The 15,339-nt window shown below is 41.3% G+C and overlaps 1 protein-coding gene across 3 annotated transcripts in view; it reads left to right on the top strand.

Moving 5' to 3' along the window:
* The window catches only part of tnrc6ba (trinucleotide repeat containing adaptor 6Ba), a 166,157-nt gene extending 151,197 nt beyond the window's left edge, over positions 1–14,960 (top strand). For all 3 annotated transcript variants that reach the window (XM_052043407.1, XM_052043406.1, XM_052043408.1), the window contains 3 exons: positions 17–96; positions 2,835–2,974; positions 3,837–14,960. In XM_052043407.1, coding sequence (XP_051899367.1) covers positions 17–96; positions 2,835–2,974; positions 3,837–4,206 — 590 coding nt within the window. In that variant the 3' untranslated portion in view covers positions 4,207–14,960. The remainder of the gene's footprint in view (positions 1–16; positions 97–2,834; positions 2,975–3,836) is intronic.
* The last annotated feature ends 379 nt before the right edge of the window (positions 14,961–15,339 follow it).

Raw genomic sequence — 15,339 nt, 5'->3', positions numbered from 1 at the left:
TCTCCTTTCTCTTTAGGTTCCAACTGGAGTGATGGCAATTCGGGTGGATCTGGTCGGGTCAGCTCCTGGCTTGTTCTTCATAATCTCACTCCACAGGTAATGAAATTAGATTAATCAATGGCAAGAGGCATGTCAAGGAGCTGGTTGTGCTTCCTGGTGGGTTTATAATGTTTTCTCCAGCATGTTAGTTAAGCGTAATGGTTATTTAGTGTCCCCAAGCATTGCATACAAGATTCTTGGTATCCATCTGTTTTTGAAAGTAAGCATATAGACTTTCCTGCAGACAAAAGCTGGGGTATCTCTGTTGTAAACTCTTTCTTCCATTGGATTGTGGAAAGTGCTGGCATGTAGAGCTGTACTTGATATCTTATACAGAGCATAGGGGAAGATTAAAATAGAGAGCAGGAAGGAAGAAGAAATTGATTGAGACAGGATGGGAGATCAGGTTGATATAAGGGAGCCGGAGGCAGAGTCCGTTAGGGAAGAGGATAAATCCAGGATCTCCTGAAGCTCTCTATTTAGAGGGCAGTAAATTGCAGAGCACAGTGGTAGAAGCCTGACCATTAGAAATTGTCATTGTCTACTAGACTGCCTGGTATTTTCCAGCAAGCATTGTGGCATTCAGTGCAGTGTTTAGCACCAAAGGTTTGGATATTTGGATACTGTCAAAAACAAACATGTCAATGCCAAAGATTTGCAAATCAAAAAATGATACATGCTGTAAACCAGAAATAGAAACACTCTGCCGGTCTAGTGGCATTCCAACAGCATCCTCTCTAGCTTAATCACATCCTTCCTATAGTGCAGTGACCAGAACTACACACTGTACTCCAAGTGCCCTCACCAGATCTTGTACAGCTGTCTCAACTCTTGTATTCATTGTCCCAACTGAAGAAGGCAAGTGTGCCAAATGCCACCTTCACCACTCTAACTGTGTTGCAACTTTCAGGGAACTATGTTCTATAACACTGTCCATGGCCTTGCCATTCACTGTGTATGCCCTGCCTGGTTTAACATTCCAAAATGAACCCTTTGCACTTGTCTGACTTTAAATTCCTTCTGCCATTCCTTTGCCCACTTTCCCAGTTGACCTAGATCCTATTGTAACCTTAGACAACATTCTTCACTCTCCACCAATTTGCTGTCATCCTCAAACTTACTAATCATGTCATCTACATTCTCATTCAAATACATACATGACAAACAGGACTTGGCACTGGTCCCTGTGGCACACTGCTGGTTACAGGCCTCAAATCTGAAAAACAAGCCTCCAGCATCACCACCCCCCCGCCCCCCCCCCCCCCCCCCCCCCCCCCCCCCCCCCCCCCCCCCCGACTCCTTTCACCGAGCCAATTTTAAATCCAGTTGGTAAGAGTACCCTGGATCCTATGTGATCCAACCTGCGTGGACCAATCTACCATATGGGATTTTGTCAAAGCCCTTTCTAAAGTCCATGTAGATAACAACCACTGCCCTGCCCTTAACAGGGGTCATATCTTCAAAAAAACTTGATCAAATTCAGGAGCCATGATTTCCCACACAAAGTCATGCTGAGTATCCTTAATTAGCCCTTGCCTTTCCAAATACAGATAGTTCTGGTCTCTCTGAATCTCCTCCAGTAACCTACCCACCACTGATATTAGGCTCACTGGCCTGTAGTTCCCTGGCTTGTCCATGCAGCCCTTCTTAAATCAAAGCACAACGTTAGCCACCATCTCATCTGCTGGTTCCTCACCTGTGGCTAACGATGATACAAATATATCTGCCAGAGCCCCAGCAGTTTCTTCCTTTGCTTCCTACAATATCCCTTTGTCAGGCCTCGGGGCTTTATCCAGCTCTATGCGCCAACAACACTTTTCATAATGTTGGTTTCATAATCACAGTTCTTTCCTGAACTCCCTAGCCTCATGACCTTCTCCACAGTAAATACAGACAAGAAGTATTCATTTCAGAACTCTCCATCTTCTGTGGCTCCAGCATAGATGACTACACCGATCCTTAAGGGGACCTGTTCTGTCCTTAGATACCATTTTGCTCTTAATATACTTACAGAATCTTTTAGGATTCTCCTTTACCTTATCTCCCAAGGATATTTTGTGTCCCCTTTTTGCCATCCTGATTTCCTTCTTAAGCATACTTCTACATCTATTATACTTCTCGTGGGAATTGCTCGATCCCAGCTGCCTATACCTGACAGATGCCTTCTCCTTTTTCCTGACCAGAGCTTCAATATCCTTTGTCAGCCAGGGTTCCCTAATCCTGCCATGTTGCCTCTGAACTCTCCCTATCTCGCTTTTAAAAGCCTCACACTTGCCATATGTCCCTTTTTTTTTACCTGCTGACAGCTTTTCCCAATCAGTCCTTGCAAGTTCCTGTCTAATACCATCAAAATTAGCCTTCTCCAAATGTAGGGCTTTTGGTCAATTGAAAAAATGGAGGGCATTGCTCCAGGGCATTTGAAAGCTTTACTGTTTGGTTGAGAGAATTAATCTGAGCTGTGCTTTGGTTCTTTCAATGGATGAGCTGCATGATGTGTTTTTGGGCCATGTGAAACAGAATTAAGGCCCTGGCAGGGCAGAAAAAGAGATCACAGCTTATGCTGGCAATTGATGCAGAGCAGATGACTCTAGAACGAAGGGTATTGGGATTGAGCTCCACCATTAAGCTCCAATGGAAAAGTCTGCAACACTTGCTGTAGGCTCAAGTATAAAAGACATCACTTGGATAGGTGACGCATATTTATCATTGGAGGAAGGCCCTATACTCCTGTCAGAAGTTTTGAGGAGCAATAGAAGAAGGTAGTTTTCATTTAAGTTAAACATTGCTTCCCTCAGATTGATGGCTCCACTCTCCGAACAATCTGCATGCAGCATGGCCCGCTGATAACATTCCACCTGAACCTGACGCACGGCACCGCATTGGTCCGCTACAGTACCAAGCAAGAGGCTGCCAAGGCCCAGACTGCGCTGCACATGTAAGTATCTGGCTTTGAAATGGTAAGATTATTTCACTGCCTGCTTCCTCCTTTGCGAACTGAATTGCTCTCTAGTTGGGAAGGTGAGAGCAATCTATTCACAAACTGTTGACACCAGCCCACCTTTCAGCATTGCATTCTGTTTAGAATTTTGATGACAGAGGAGAATGTATACAGAAATACACAATTCAAATTGGCAAAATTGCAAGTGAACCTTCACCTGGAATGAGAAAAGAGCTCTTTCTGCTGGAGCTTAAAAGCTGCCAATACTGGGAAGCACAAATGAAAGGAGAAAATGCTGGAAGTCCAAACAGAAGAGCCAGTATCTGAAAGGGAAAGGGCAGGTTAAAGCCACGATTTGAGTGCATTTCATCAAAATTCGTAGCTTATCGCACATGCTGAAAAATCCACTATGCACTTTCAGCACTTTTTTCCTCTATTTCTATGGCTTGCAATACTACATTGCTTCAATGGGATGTTGCTTTTCTGCTTTGGATGGTGTTAATTAATTGGAATGATGTACATTACTAGGTCAACCACTGCTGTATTTTCTGTAAAATTGAGTCTCTGGTAAACAGTGTGTCATGTTCATTCAGCTTAACCTTGCTGCATCCCAGGATGAGTTTTCCAAATCCCAGTTCTTTCTAAAGGATCATTTAGTTCTTGGGTTTATGCATCCAATAATTAATAGGATGCTGCTGATTGAATTAATAATCCCACTTTCAGGGAAGTAAATTAGAAAATTAGTGAGGAGAAAGCAAAAGAATTAAAGAAAATACCTCTTGTTCACCATTAAAATCATTGAGCAGTTTTTTGTCGCCATGTCTTCCCTTTCAAAGCAGTTCTCTATTATTTTCTGCAGGTGTGTGTTGGGGAACACTACCATCCTTGCTGAGTTTGTCAGTGAAGAGGAAGTCAACCGCTATTTTGCACAAGGTCAGTTATCCACACCTTCCCCAGGCTGGCAGACGCTGGAGACAGGACAGAGTCAGATGGATCCGGTTGGGAGCAGCCTGCATTCGTTCGGTGGCCGGGCCAGCCTGGGACAGTGGAACAGTGCCGGAGGAGTGGGCAGGGGTAGTGGGAACTTGGCGGGAGCCTCACTTTGGGCAACCCCAAGCTACACGGCAAGCTTGTGGGGGGCCCCGAATTCCGACGATTCGCACCGAATGGGCAGTCCAGCGCCCCTACTACCTGGCGACCTCCTGGGTGGAGGGGCTGATTCAATTTGAACTTTTAAGCTTTCAACCTTTGACCTGTGACCTCGTGAACTTTTTTGAACAGCAGCACTAATGTGTTTTTTTTTTCAAACTGCAATAAGTTTCAAGACAAGTTTAAAGAAAAAAAAAGGAGAAAAAAAAGAAAAAAGTGAAACAAATTAAGGGGGTCATCCACAGTCTCTTTTGTGCACATAGACACCTCCCTCCTAATTTTCGGCTACTTTTTTTTAATCAAAAAAAATAAAAAACAAAAAACAACAAAAAAAACATATCACACTTCAAAATACTTGAATCATGAACGCCAACATTAAAAATGTGAAGTACACTTTACCATCACACAATAAATAAGTTTTTTAAAAAGGTAGTATAGTTTTTCCTTACATGATCTTTTTTTCCCCCTCCGTATTGAGAAGTTGTTGCAACAGGATATTTACTGAAAACACAAAACAGGCTTTTTAAAAACTTTTTTTTTGCACTGGGCACGTTTCCGTCCTCTGACATGCAATAGCGGAGACGCAGCAGAACCTCACGTATTAAAGCTAGTGATTGACCAGGACGGATATTGAGCCTAGCAGTCACTTATTAGATGTACAAGTTACAGGCTATTACTATGCACCCGTACCAGTGCTGTATGTGCCAGCCCTTGAGGGCTGGGGCATGGCAGTTACCAATGTCAAACTTGCATTGTGGGATGGTGTGGGGTTGGAATTTAGCACAGATTCTTAAACTGCTCCCCTGACAACAAAATACACCACCAGGACCACTACTAAATCACACAGACCAGAGAGGTTCCATTTGATTTCTGGTCAGTGCTGAATTAGCTATTCTCAGGCACAGAGGCTGCTGTGCTAGGGCTTAAATTGATCTCCATGACCCCCACTACCACCGTAGATGAGCTGGTTGGAGGGTCAGAAGAGAAATCATTCATAGTTTCCATTTGTGATGGCAGTCAACCAACCCTTTGTATGTGTGGCTTTGAGGTTGGGTCAGGGTTGAACTTAGCTGCAATGCCCTCTGTGGTTGAATACCCAGCTCACACTCATTGTCTAGGGTCAAGGATGAATAATGGCTGCTTGGGCAAGGTTGCAAAGGGCTGTTAAGTCATTGGCACAGCAAGACTTATAATCTTAAGGAGGGGAAAAAATGGCATCTCGACAACATTAACCTCCACTTCCTGATAGACGTGTGGAGAGTGATATTAGGATCATAGGTGCCTCTGATTGATTAAGGCTCTGAGTGTGACTTAGGTTATCACTTCCCAGAAAGTTATAGTCTTTAATCCAAGGAGATGCTGTTCCACTCCAATTTTGCCCATTGCCTCCCTTGTCCAACCAAAGGTTGTCTTAACTAATTTCAGTTGATAATTAAGATGTTCCCAGCCCTTTGCTACAATGCTGCTTATTTTGCGCTCTATTTAAGATTTGGTTACTGTATTTTTCTGTAGAAAATTGTAACACATCCAGTGATAGCACAGCACAATCTTGACCACCCCTAAAACATGCGCTGATGAAGATATTATCACCCTGCTTATGGTGTCATTTCATCACTGTATTGCTGGCGCTACATGTGCTGTCGGTAGTTTATCCTGCGTCACTGTTTAGCATCGCAGTAGTATCTTTATTTCCCTTTCTCTTTCTCTCTGGGCTGTGCTGCCCTCTGAATGCTACACTCAAATGACATAAGCACTTAAAAACAATGTAGGTTAGAAAACTTAGTGTAGAGGTTTTCAAGTTAAATTTACATGTTGCACTCAGTTTCAAAGTGTTGGGGGGACTTGCATTGTGTACTGTAACAAGCTTTATCATTTTGTAAACTAGGGGGTTCCTGGCAGGTCGGTCATTTTCCCCGTCCTCTCCCCCTTGAGGTATTCAAAACACTTAGCTAATCCAATGAAGGTGTTGCCGTAATTTAATAAAAATAACTCCTTTGAATATAGTCCTCCCTCCTTTTGTATATGTTTTATGTTTTTTTTTAATCTTTGAGCAGAAATGTAGCTTTCCAATTGGCTTGGCTGGCTTGAGCCTTCCTACGTTCACCTGTACTGCCTGTAAATTGACACTTTCACAAAATGGCTTGTAGCCACCCACAAAGCCTCATTGGCACAAGTCTGCGAAACTGGTTTACAGCCAGCTGTTTACATCCCACAGTCCCCAGCATCTCCACTCTTAACAAGAGCTTCTCTGTAACTGCACAGGGATTTTGGAATAGGACCGAGCTCTGGGGACAGCCCTGCTTACGGCTATAATAACCCTTGCTGTGTGCAGCTCATTCTCCTTTCCCTAAACCATACAGGTTATTTCTTTGAAATTATAGTCCATCTGTAACAGCAAGACATTCTGTGGCCATTCTGTGTACTTGCTGACCTGAAGTATGCAAACAAATGTTGCTGTAAACCTAGGTTTAAGGTTTCATCAGACTGTGTAGGAATAGCTTTAGCATTTTTTTTTGTTTACACCAAACATTGAGCATGTCTGCATGCGTATGCAGAGCAATGATGCACGTGCATTAAGGGATCACAACTAGGATTCTAAACAGACCTGGTGTGTCCACAACATCGAACAAAAAGTCCAATTTAAACTTTAATTTAAAGATACTGAAAGTGTATTTCTTTAAAATGTTACATCAGGCGCATATTATGAATGGGTGTGTGTCTGTCTCCTGTCCAGTTTTCCTTTAGTGACATTATCACATTTCACCCACTCTGGAATCAAATCATTTAATCAGTTGTATTGAGTATACAGCAGTTGTGTTGGAGACTGGCACACATCCTTAAAAAACACACACACACACACACACACACACACACACACACACACACACACACACCTCAACAAGTAGCAGACTGTTTCATAGTCTTGCTGCTGTACAGGCTGGTACTGGGTCCCAATTAATGGTAGATAAATGCCGAACACAGAGAGGAGGAACAGTACCTTTGTTCACTGGTCGATCACTATATAAAAGTTATAAACGTTTACGTATGAATGTTCTTTAGTAGTTTAAAAGCAGTGTGTGCTTTCCTTTATTTCGTACCCTTCATGTTTTAAGTCCCCTTGGGTGAATCTAGTGAGAAAAGCATTTACTTGTTTAGAAAACTATATATAAAATTGTTGTTAATGTTGTTATAAGTATTGCACCTTTTTTCTGTTTTTTAATTGTCCTCATTGTGTTTTGCTGTAGTGTTAATTTTTTTTTCTTTATAAACAAAGTAAAGCATTGTAGAATGGGTATGAGGGAGAAGGAGCTGCATGGTAATAGGTAATGGGCAGTGACAAACAGTGGAGGGGAAAGGGAAGGAAGTTAGTCATCATTCTTTGAAAGTCTTCACCATGGGTTTGGAGGCACACCCGTGTCATGTCAGTTCAGTGACTAAAAGTGGCTGTAATTAAAAGTTGCTCTTGTAATCTAGCTTCTGATTCAACCAGCCAACCTGTAGAAGCTTTTGCCTTTCCCCCACTCATACAGACATGTTGTCACTTTGCATCTTTGCATTTACCATGCTTATCCCACCCCACCTCTTCCCCAGTTCTAGCTCACATTTATATGCACACATGCACACCCACCCACATGCGCCTCACTCCTGTGTGCTTGCTCATCTTCCAGCACCTTGTGGAGTGGTAAAATTCTGAATATTAGGGAGGTGTCCAAGTGTTTGGCCTTGTCCTGTTTACATAATCTTTAGGGCTGTGTCGAATTGTTGAATTATTTTGAAGAATCTTGCATTTTTAAAACAAAAAAAAATTGTCTAGTTTGATTGAATAGTCTGATGACCTTTGGGTCTGGAAGAACGGGGATACTGTACTAAATTGCTGGGCACTGTATCTGATGCAGCCACCCATGCTCTGTTAATTAGTGGAGACTCTGGATATTTTAATAGTCACCAAAGGCTGCAAAATACTTTCACTCCACTGACTAAGGTAACATTCATATCGACTAATCCAAAATGAGGTGGATTAGGGAGTGATGTTACCTGTTCTCCATCGCACTTAATCCACATTTCTATTTTGAGAGTGTGGACTCGACTAATTTGTATGAACTGTTCTAATAACTGATTTTTAAATACTTACTTTCAAATATTGCCGGCACAGTCCTATTCTTTTTCCAAGGCATTGAAAAGTCTGAAATCAGAAAAAAAAACATGAAACCGTTCTTCCATCAAAACAGGATAATAAAAGACCAAAAATATGTGTTTCGTATTTTTAGATGAAAAACTCTGGGAGCATTTAACAGTGTTGTTTTTATTTTAGTTTGCATTTTCTTTTTGTTTTGCTTCTATTATTTTAATTCCTCCTAAAATTTAAAGAAAGTTCTCAGGAATTTTTAGGGGAAAAGCCAGTTCCCGAAATGTTGTTTATTTTTAAGAGGGAATAAAAAAAAAGCTGATGTTTGACTTTGAGATTTAGATTTTTAAGTCTATTTGTTGCACCAGTTCCAAACCTGTCTAATTATGAGAAATCAACTTAAATAGTAATACCTCATTAGCAGTTCTTTTGGAATATTTGGGTTAGAAATGATATGCATACACAATTTTATTCACACTCAGTTTGACTGGCAAGAGCAACTCTTCTCATCCTGGAGAAAATATAGGTAGAGAAAGGATAGGATGGAGGGTAGTGGTTTACCCAATATGACATTAAATATTTGACCAGTCCTTTCTCAATGTGCAAAGACCCATTGTAAAATGGGCACCCTATAGATGGAACCCTCTACTCAAGTACACGTGGCAAGTGAAGTTGCCTTGCATCTACTGCTGTCTTTAAGCAAGCCATTAGTGAATCCATTGAGAGTTTGGGAACAGTTAGCCTGGGTCAGGGTGTATTCACTGTGCTTCACTATCCTGATTTGCTTTGTGCTTTGAGGGGGGGGGAGAGGGCCAAAATTATTTTCAAACAGGACAAAGTATTGTTTCATGAAATTGAGGAAAGTGATTAATTAAAAAAAAGCACAAATTTGTTTCCTACTCTCTCCCCATTCTGTGCACCATCCTGGCTTGTTCCATCTTGGTAAAGGCATTTTGTGTGATATTCAGAGGCCCTGGTTGAAAAGCTAGCAATTGTTTAAATTGTTCAGGACCCACTCTTTGTACTATATTACTTCAGAAAGGTGGGAATTTGGGGAGCTCAGTAAAAGGTGGGGGGGGGGGGGGGGGGGCTCAATTTCTCTGCTATACTGCTGTAGTGCATGGTGCTGTTTAATGTTGACCAGCAGCATTTAATATTGTAATTTGGCAGCTGAGCATTGGTACTTCACACTAATGTAGTTACTAGCAGCTTGATCTTCAGAAATCTAGGTGACTAGCAAATGCTACAACAGAAACCAATCTGGCATCGGTCTCCAGCATTGCACACATCACACTTCACCTTCCTCCCCCCCCCACCCACCTCATCCTTGCCCATTTCATTGTTGGAATTTTTGAAACATAGACGTATCCTGCAGTAATCCTATTGCTTGATCACCCACTCCAGGATAATAATTACCCTGGAATATCATGTTTCATGGAATAATTTCCCAGAAGTTCCTCCTAAGTGATTTGAAGCTTATGTTGCAAAGATTTTTCTTGTTATATCTTCCCAACTGAAACAAGTTCTGTTTTTAATATCATTATTGATGATATAATTATTTTATGAGGTGGTTTCTGAATGCATGTTAAAGTCCCTGATAATTGCTAAGCTAATATTTACTCAGTAAGTGCACAACTACCATTTTTTGTACTGGGTTTGGGCAGCAGGACTTGAATGCCATTACCCCCACCCCACACAACCCCTGTAGGTTTTACAACTTGCCACTGTGGATGCATTTGCACTGCAGCTAATCACAGATGTACGTCCAGCAATAGACCAGAGAGAAGCAAGATTTGCAGATAAACTGAGAATTTTAAAACGCTGCTTTATAACAAAATAAAACACTGCTTAAAAGCACACATATGCCAGAGCCCTACTGTACATTGCCCATGGGAGCCATACAAATGTCTGTTTATTATAGTGGCAATGAAGGAAGCCTGTAAGGCCAAGTAGAAATTGTAGCAGATACACAGCCCCAGCACCTTAAATGATAGGTTTCAGATGGTGCCTAAAATTTGTTATCCTGAACCTCTCTCTCGGATAATGACTGAAGAGTAAATTTGCTGTTAAGTTGCAGCATTTTCTGTTTGTCATAGGTTCTTATCATTCCTTGTTGACTATCCTGCTGGTTACTCCTACAACCCAGCCCCTGCTGAACATTTTAATTGTCTTGAATTCTGCATTGTTCTGTAATGTATATGGAGGTGGGGTTGGGGGGGGGGGGGGAGGTGGGGGGAAGGCAGTGCAGGGCAGAAATTTCACCACTCTGGTAAGAAATTCACTTCCATGTCTGCATACAACTGTACCTGAAAATACCAGATACTGGCAAATGTCTGTTAAGTAAGGGGGTGGGTGTTTGCAAATATTGCTCCTGTTCATCAGCCTTTGAACAATAACCAGCTTCTATATCCAACTATATTAGAAAATACGAATCAACTTGAGTTTCCAATCAGTTACTTTTTCCAGATCTTCAATCAATGTAGAAGAACTTGCTACAAATTGCTCTTGGGAGGGTTTGGGGAAAAAAGTGCAAAATTTGCCTTGTGTTTGAATGCCCACAGTTAAGAGTAAGGGGAATCAATTTTGGCAGAATGCGATGGCACTTTAAACACTTAGCTTTCTCCTTTACATCTTGTAAAATTAGTTTCTCCTCAGCAAATCTTGTTATCTTATGGTTTCTTTTTCATCTGATGTCGACTTTATGGTTGGTGTCACCTAAACTCCTCCATCATTCTCTGGCCTGTTTTTTTTGGGGGGGTTGGGGGGGGAGAGAGAAAGTTGGTGCCCTTTCTGATATGGCAGTCTCTTGGCGATATCGTACTGTCTTTCATGGCAGTTTGATCAAAAGCACCCCACAGCCCTAATTACCCTTTCTGGAAGGAGTGCCTAAAACCTCAAGATTATTGAGCAGTCTGTTGCAGATCCACTGCAGTCCCTGAGTAATGTCTGAAAAGATGCTCAGATCCAAATGTAAGCTTACCATTTAATCATCGTTACTGTCCAAGTGATCCCAGCACATTACCATTGACTGACTTAGAGGAGCATTGATCCCTATTTCACCAGCCATATCTGCGCTCCGCACACTTTTAAACTGGATCTACTTATCTGATTGAGTCCTTTCATGGGGCGTTCAGTATCTTGATTCCTTGTCTTTGTGCTATCATCAGCCAGGAAGGTTGTAGTCTCCATGCTATGTTTTTTTTGTGTATGTTAAAATGCAATGTTAATGTCTTTTGCTGCCTGTACTATTTATTGGCTGTAAATGGTTGGGCCACAGCATGAGCATCAGGAGGAACCTGTTTCTCACATTTGTTAGTAGAGGATGAGGGCCCTACATGAAATAGGGATCTTAGTACAATCAGATTCAGAAAACTGCTCTCAAACTTCCCACCAGAGTTGGTGATAATTCATCCATCGTCTTTGGTTACTTTGCTCGGGTATAGTTGACTGGAATGTGGAAGCAACTGTTAGGCTTTCCCTTTGTCTGGGTATGGATTGCATTGCTAACATCCTGCTTCTCCCTTTTCCTAAGACCTGCATGAGTTGGGAATGCATTGTGCTGCTATTAGTTTGATTGCACAGTTCATCTGTATGCACGGCTGTATTGGGGGTGATAGTATTCATCGTTTCTATAATTTTTAAAATTTTGTGTGAGGAATATTGGGGGGGAGGGGAGATTCAAGACCTTGCCACATTAGGGTGAACGGGGTTTTGCAGGGAATTGGATGCCACGTCTTTCTAATGGAACAGTGCCACTTTGCTGTGCTTCTAAAGTTGGCTGTTTAGGTTTGTGAAGGATATCGCACTTTGACTGAAAAGAAAAATTCAGTGATAAGAATTTCTGCCTTTTTGAAAGAATATCTTATTTTAAAAGGAAATCAATAGCTGTGACAAAGAGGTGTTAGTATATTGAATGAATATTATCGTTCAGTTAACATTGTATGATCCAGGGCATAGCTCTCCCATTATTTCTTCCAACGATATTTGCAGGGTGCGTTCATTGTTTGCTTTCTCCTTTTTTGTGGGTGGGGGGGGGAGGTGCAGGGTGATTGATTGCAGACTTAACAATTTTGTGCACGGAAAATTGTTAAGTAACAAAAACAATTCTGACAATTGCCTTTTATGCTTCTCCATCTCCCCTTCCCAATGACAGGTGGTTGCAGTAATCAGAGTCTTAGGATCTGACTGAATAAAACTCCCAATTTTAAAGGGGAGACAATCAGCTGTGTTTTGGAATTTTCCTTTAAGTAGACAGTATCAGAAAGCTTTGGATTTCATCAATCCAATTGTGTGTGTATATTGCACAGTGAATTTACTCTATAATTAAAGATTTCTTTTGTATTAATGGCTTTTGATTGGGGAGAGAACTGGCTCCTACTCGTAAAGAATTCTTTCTAGAATTGCATGTGGCATGCAACTTTTAATCTCCCTCTTTTCTACACCCCTCTGTGGCTGTTTAAACTCACAGAGCGGCTGCATGCTGTGCTTTCAGTTGCTGATACTTGTCTTTCTCTCCTGGTGAGTTGAGTCACAGTCTGGGGAAGAGGTACAACTACCGGTAATTGCTTTTTGTAAGGAACTTGTCCTGTGAGTTTATGTCCATTGTCACAACACCAGATAAAGAAAATGAGATTCATGGATTGTTTTGAAGGTGGGGGGGGGGGGGGGGGGTTGTTGTTGGGGGGTTCAATCCTTATACAGTTTAATTTAGGGATTATCTTTGTTAGAATAGCGCACATAATTTGACCTAAACTGTGTGCATGGCAAGGGCCTTCATCCTCTCCATCTGTTGCACTCTTTCCAAGATGTGGTGATGCACTCCCAGTACATCCCTTGTTTTTTATTTATTCCTTCCTTCCTCCCTACATCAGATACTTTTTTTGATTACACAGTAGATTGCATTCATCTTTAGACCAGTTGCTGCCCTCCACCCCACTCCCTTCCCCCTTGTTACCATTAAATCTCGTGTTGCCCACAAAATGGGGTGCATCTTGGATGACCCTTTGCATTGTTCTATGTTGTACAAAGAGGCATTAAAAATCCATCATGAAGTGGGGTGGGGAAGAGATTGAATTACACTGTTTACACTTGCCTGATTCAATTGCTGTGACTCAGAGAGTGATGTCTATTATTTTGCTGCACCATGACAAAATTTAATGAAAATAAACACTTCGTTTTTGTTGGAGTTTACAGGGTATCATTAGAAAATGCGGTGCCTGGTGAACTGGGGTAACTAATCACCAACAGTGTGATGGAGAGAGTTAGTGAGGCACCCTCCCCTTTCAGTGCAAATTGCAGAGTGGTCTTGCCCAGGATTCCTGTGTAAGTTGGCTATTGGTGCAGCAGTCAGTTACAGAGTGCAGTAAGGAGGCAGCATATCAGAACTGCTCAGGAGAAGTTGAAACTATTTTTCAGTTGCAGATAAGTGACCTGTACATAAACCTTTACAATTATCACTCGACTAGTATAGAATTCGGCAACCAAGAAGGAAGAGATTTTAAAAAAAACTTATTCTGATAGTACTGTGAATTATATATATATATAAATATATATAAATAAATATATAAAAATCTTAAATTCCGTGGTTCCAAGGATTTCTCAAATTTTTTTTATAAATGAATCCTAATGTTATATAATGAACAATTTAGAACATTTGCAGAAGATTTTGCTGATATGTCATACATTAAGCATGTGCGTATTTTGATAGGTTTTGAAGAAACAAAATATATATGGAACTAGGTGGTCGGGATAATTGGTCTGTTTGGTATTCGGTTATCTGATTTCCTACCGTGCCTGCCCCCGGTACCAGTTCAGTATTGGTGCTATCGGACTGTCGCTTCTTATATTGTTAAATATTGGCATGGCAACCCTGTAGCACATGCAGTGGGATGCCTGGCTCCTCGGACAGGGCGGCAGTGGGTTTAACACTTGCAGACTTGGCTCATCTGCCTGAGTTTGGCAAGAAGCTTTTAATTCTTTTTTGAGGCAGACCACTCAATAGGTTGCCATAGGTAACTGGATAATCCATCTATTTTTTTTGAGATTGGGGAGGGGGTGGTGGGAGGGGAAAGAGAAATTTGATGCCATTTTTCTCTTCTGTGAACACGCCATCCCCGTCTGATGGAGTGGTTGGTTGGCCTCATCCAAAAAAAACACAAAATCATCATCCAAACCATCTTTACTCTGGGTTGAAGGTGGGTTCAGCAGCAGAGAGTGATTTCTGTAGGGATACTGTGTGTGCGTGTGTGTGCACGCGCGTGTTTGTGTAGAAAATGCAGTGTTGTCACTAGAATTACTTGGCGTAATGGTGCCAATACACTATAGGAAACAAAAAAAAACTAGTACTTAAGCCAATACATTCTGTGATGCTGTTTTAATTCATCACTTAAAATTGTTCCCATCTCTATCAGCACTGATTTGTAACTGGCAGTAATGCACTTCACCCCAGTATTATGCCGCTTGGGTTGTAACCAGGGAGAGTGTTATGTTTGGGAAAGCAGAACTTCGAACTTTGCAATAGTTTGAGTGGCCAAGAGTACATTACGGTTTACTGCAATACTGGTGACAACACTGTAATGTATAAATAAATTTTAACAGAAGTGAGAGAGAGGCAGGACTGACACACATCAAAAAAATGAATGTATTTCATCATTTAAACAAAATGGCCTGCAAAAATTTGTTTAAAGGGATACTGACTTTTTACCATGTTGGGAGAGGGATGGGTGGTTGGGGTGGGGGGGGGGGTGGGGTGGAGAAATCATCCCATTAGTGGGTGCCATTGCCTTTTAATTAGAAAATGAAAATCTGAACTATGCATTCTGTAACCAGGATAGGTACTTATTAAGAGAGGAAAAATAAAATCACTGGTTCATTAACAAATTGTGTTGCTCTATGTAGTTTGTACAAATAAGCTGGAGAGTTTCCATTTCTTGATCTGGCCATAGCTGGTACTGTAACCCCATCGCTGGAATAATAAGGGTGAATTTTTTTATATTTCAGAGCAAAATATTAAAAAAAAAGTCATTTCATTGAAACTGAAACAAAAAGTTGTTCTAATAGGTATATATATAAAGAATTTTGAAATTTG

The sequence above is a fragment of the Pristis pectinata genome, chromosome 33, assembly GCF_009764475.1.
Source record: "Pristis pectinata isolate sPriPec2 chromosome 33, sPriPec2.1.pri, whole genome shotgun sequence".
NCBI lineage: Eukaryota > Metazoa > Chordata > Chondrichthyes > Rhinopristiformes > Pristidae > Pristis > Pristis pectinata.
Note: the sequence above shows the minus strand (reverse complement) of the source record. Positions and strands in the feature narration are given on the sequence as shown.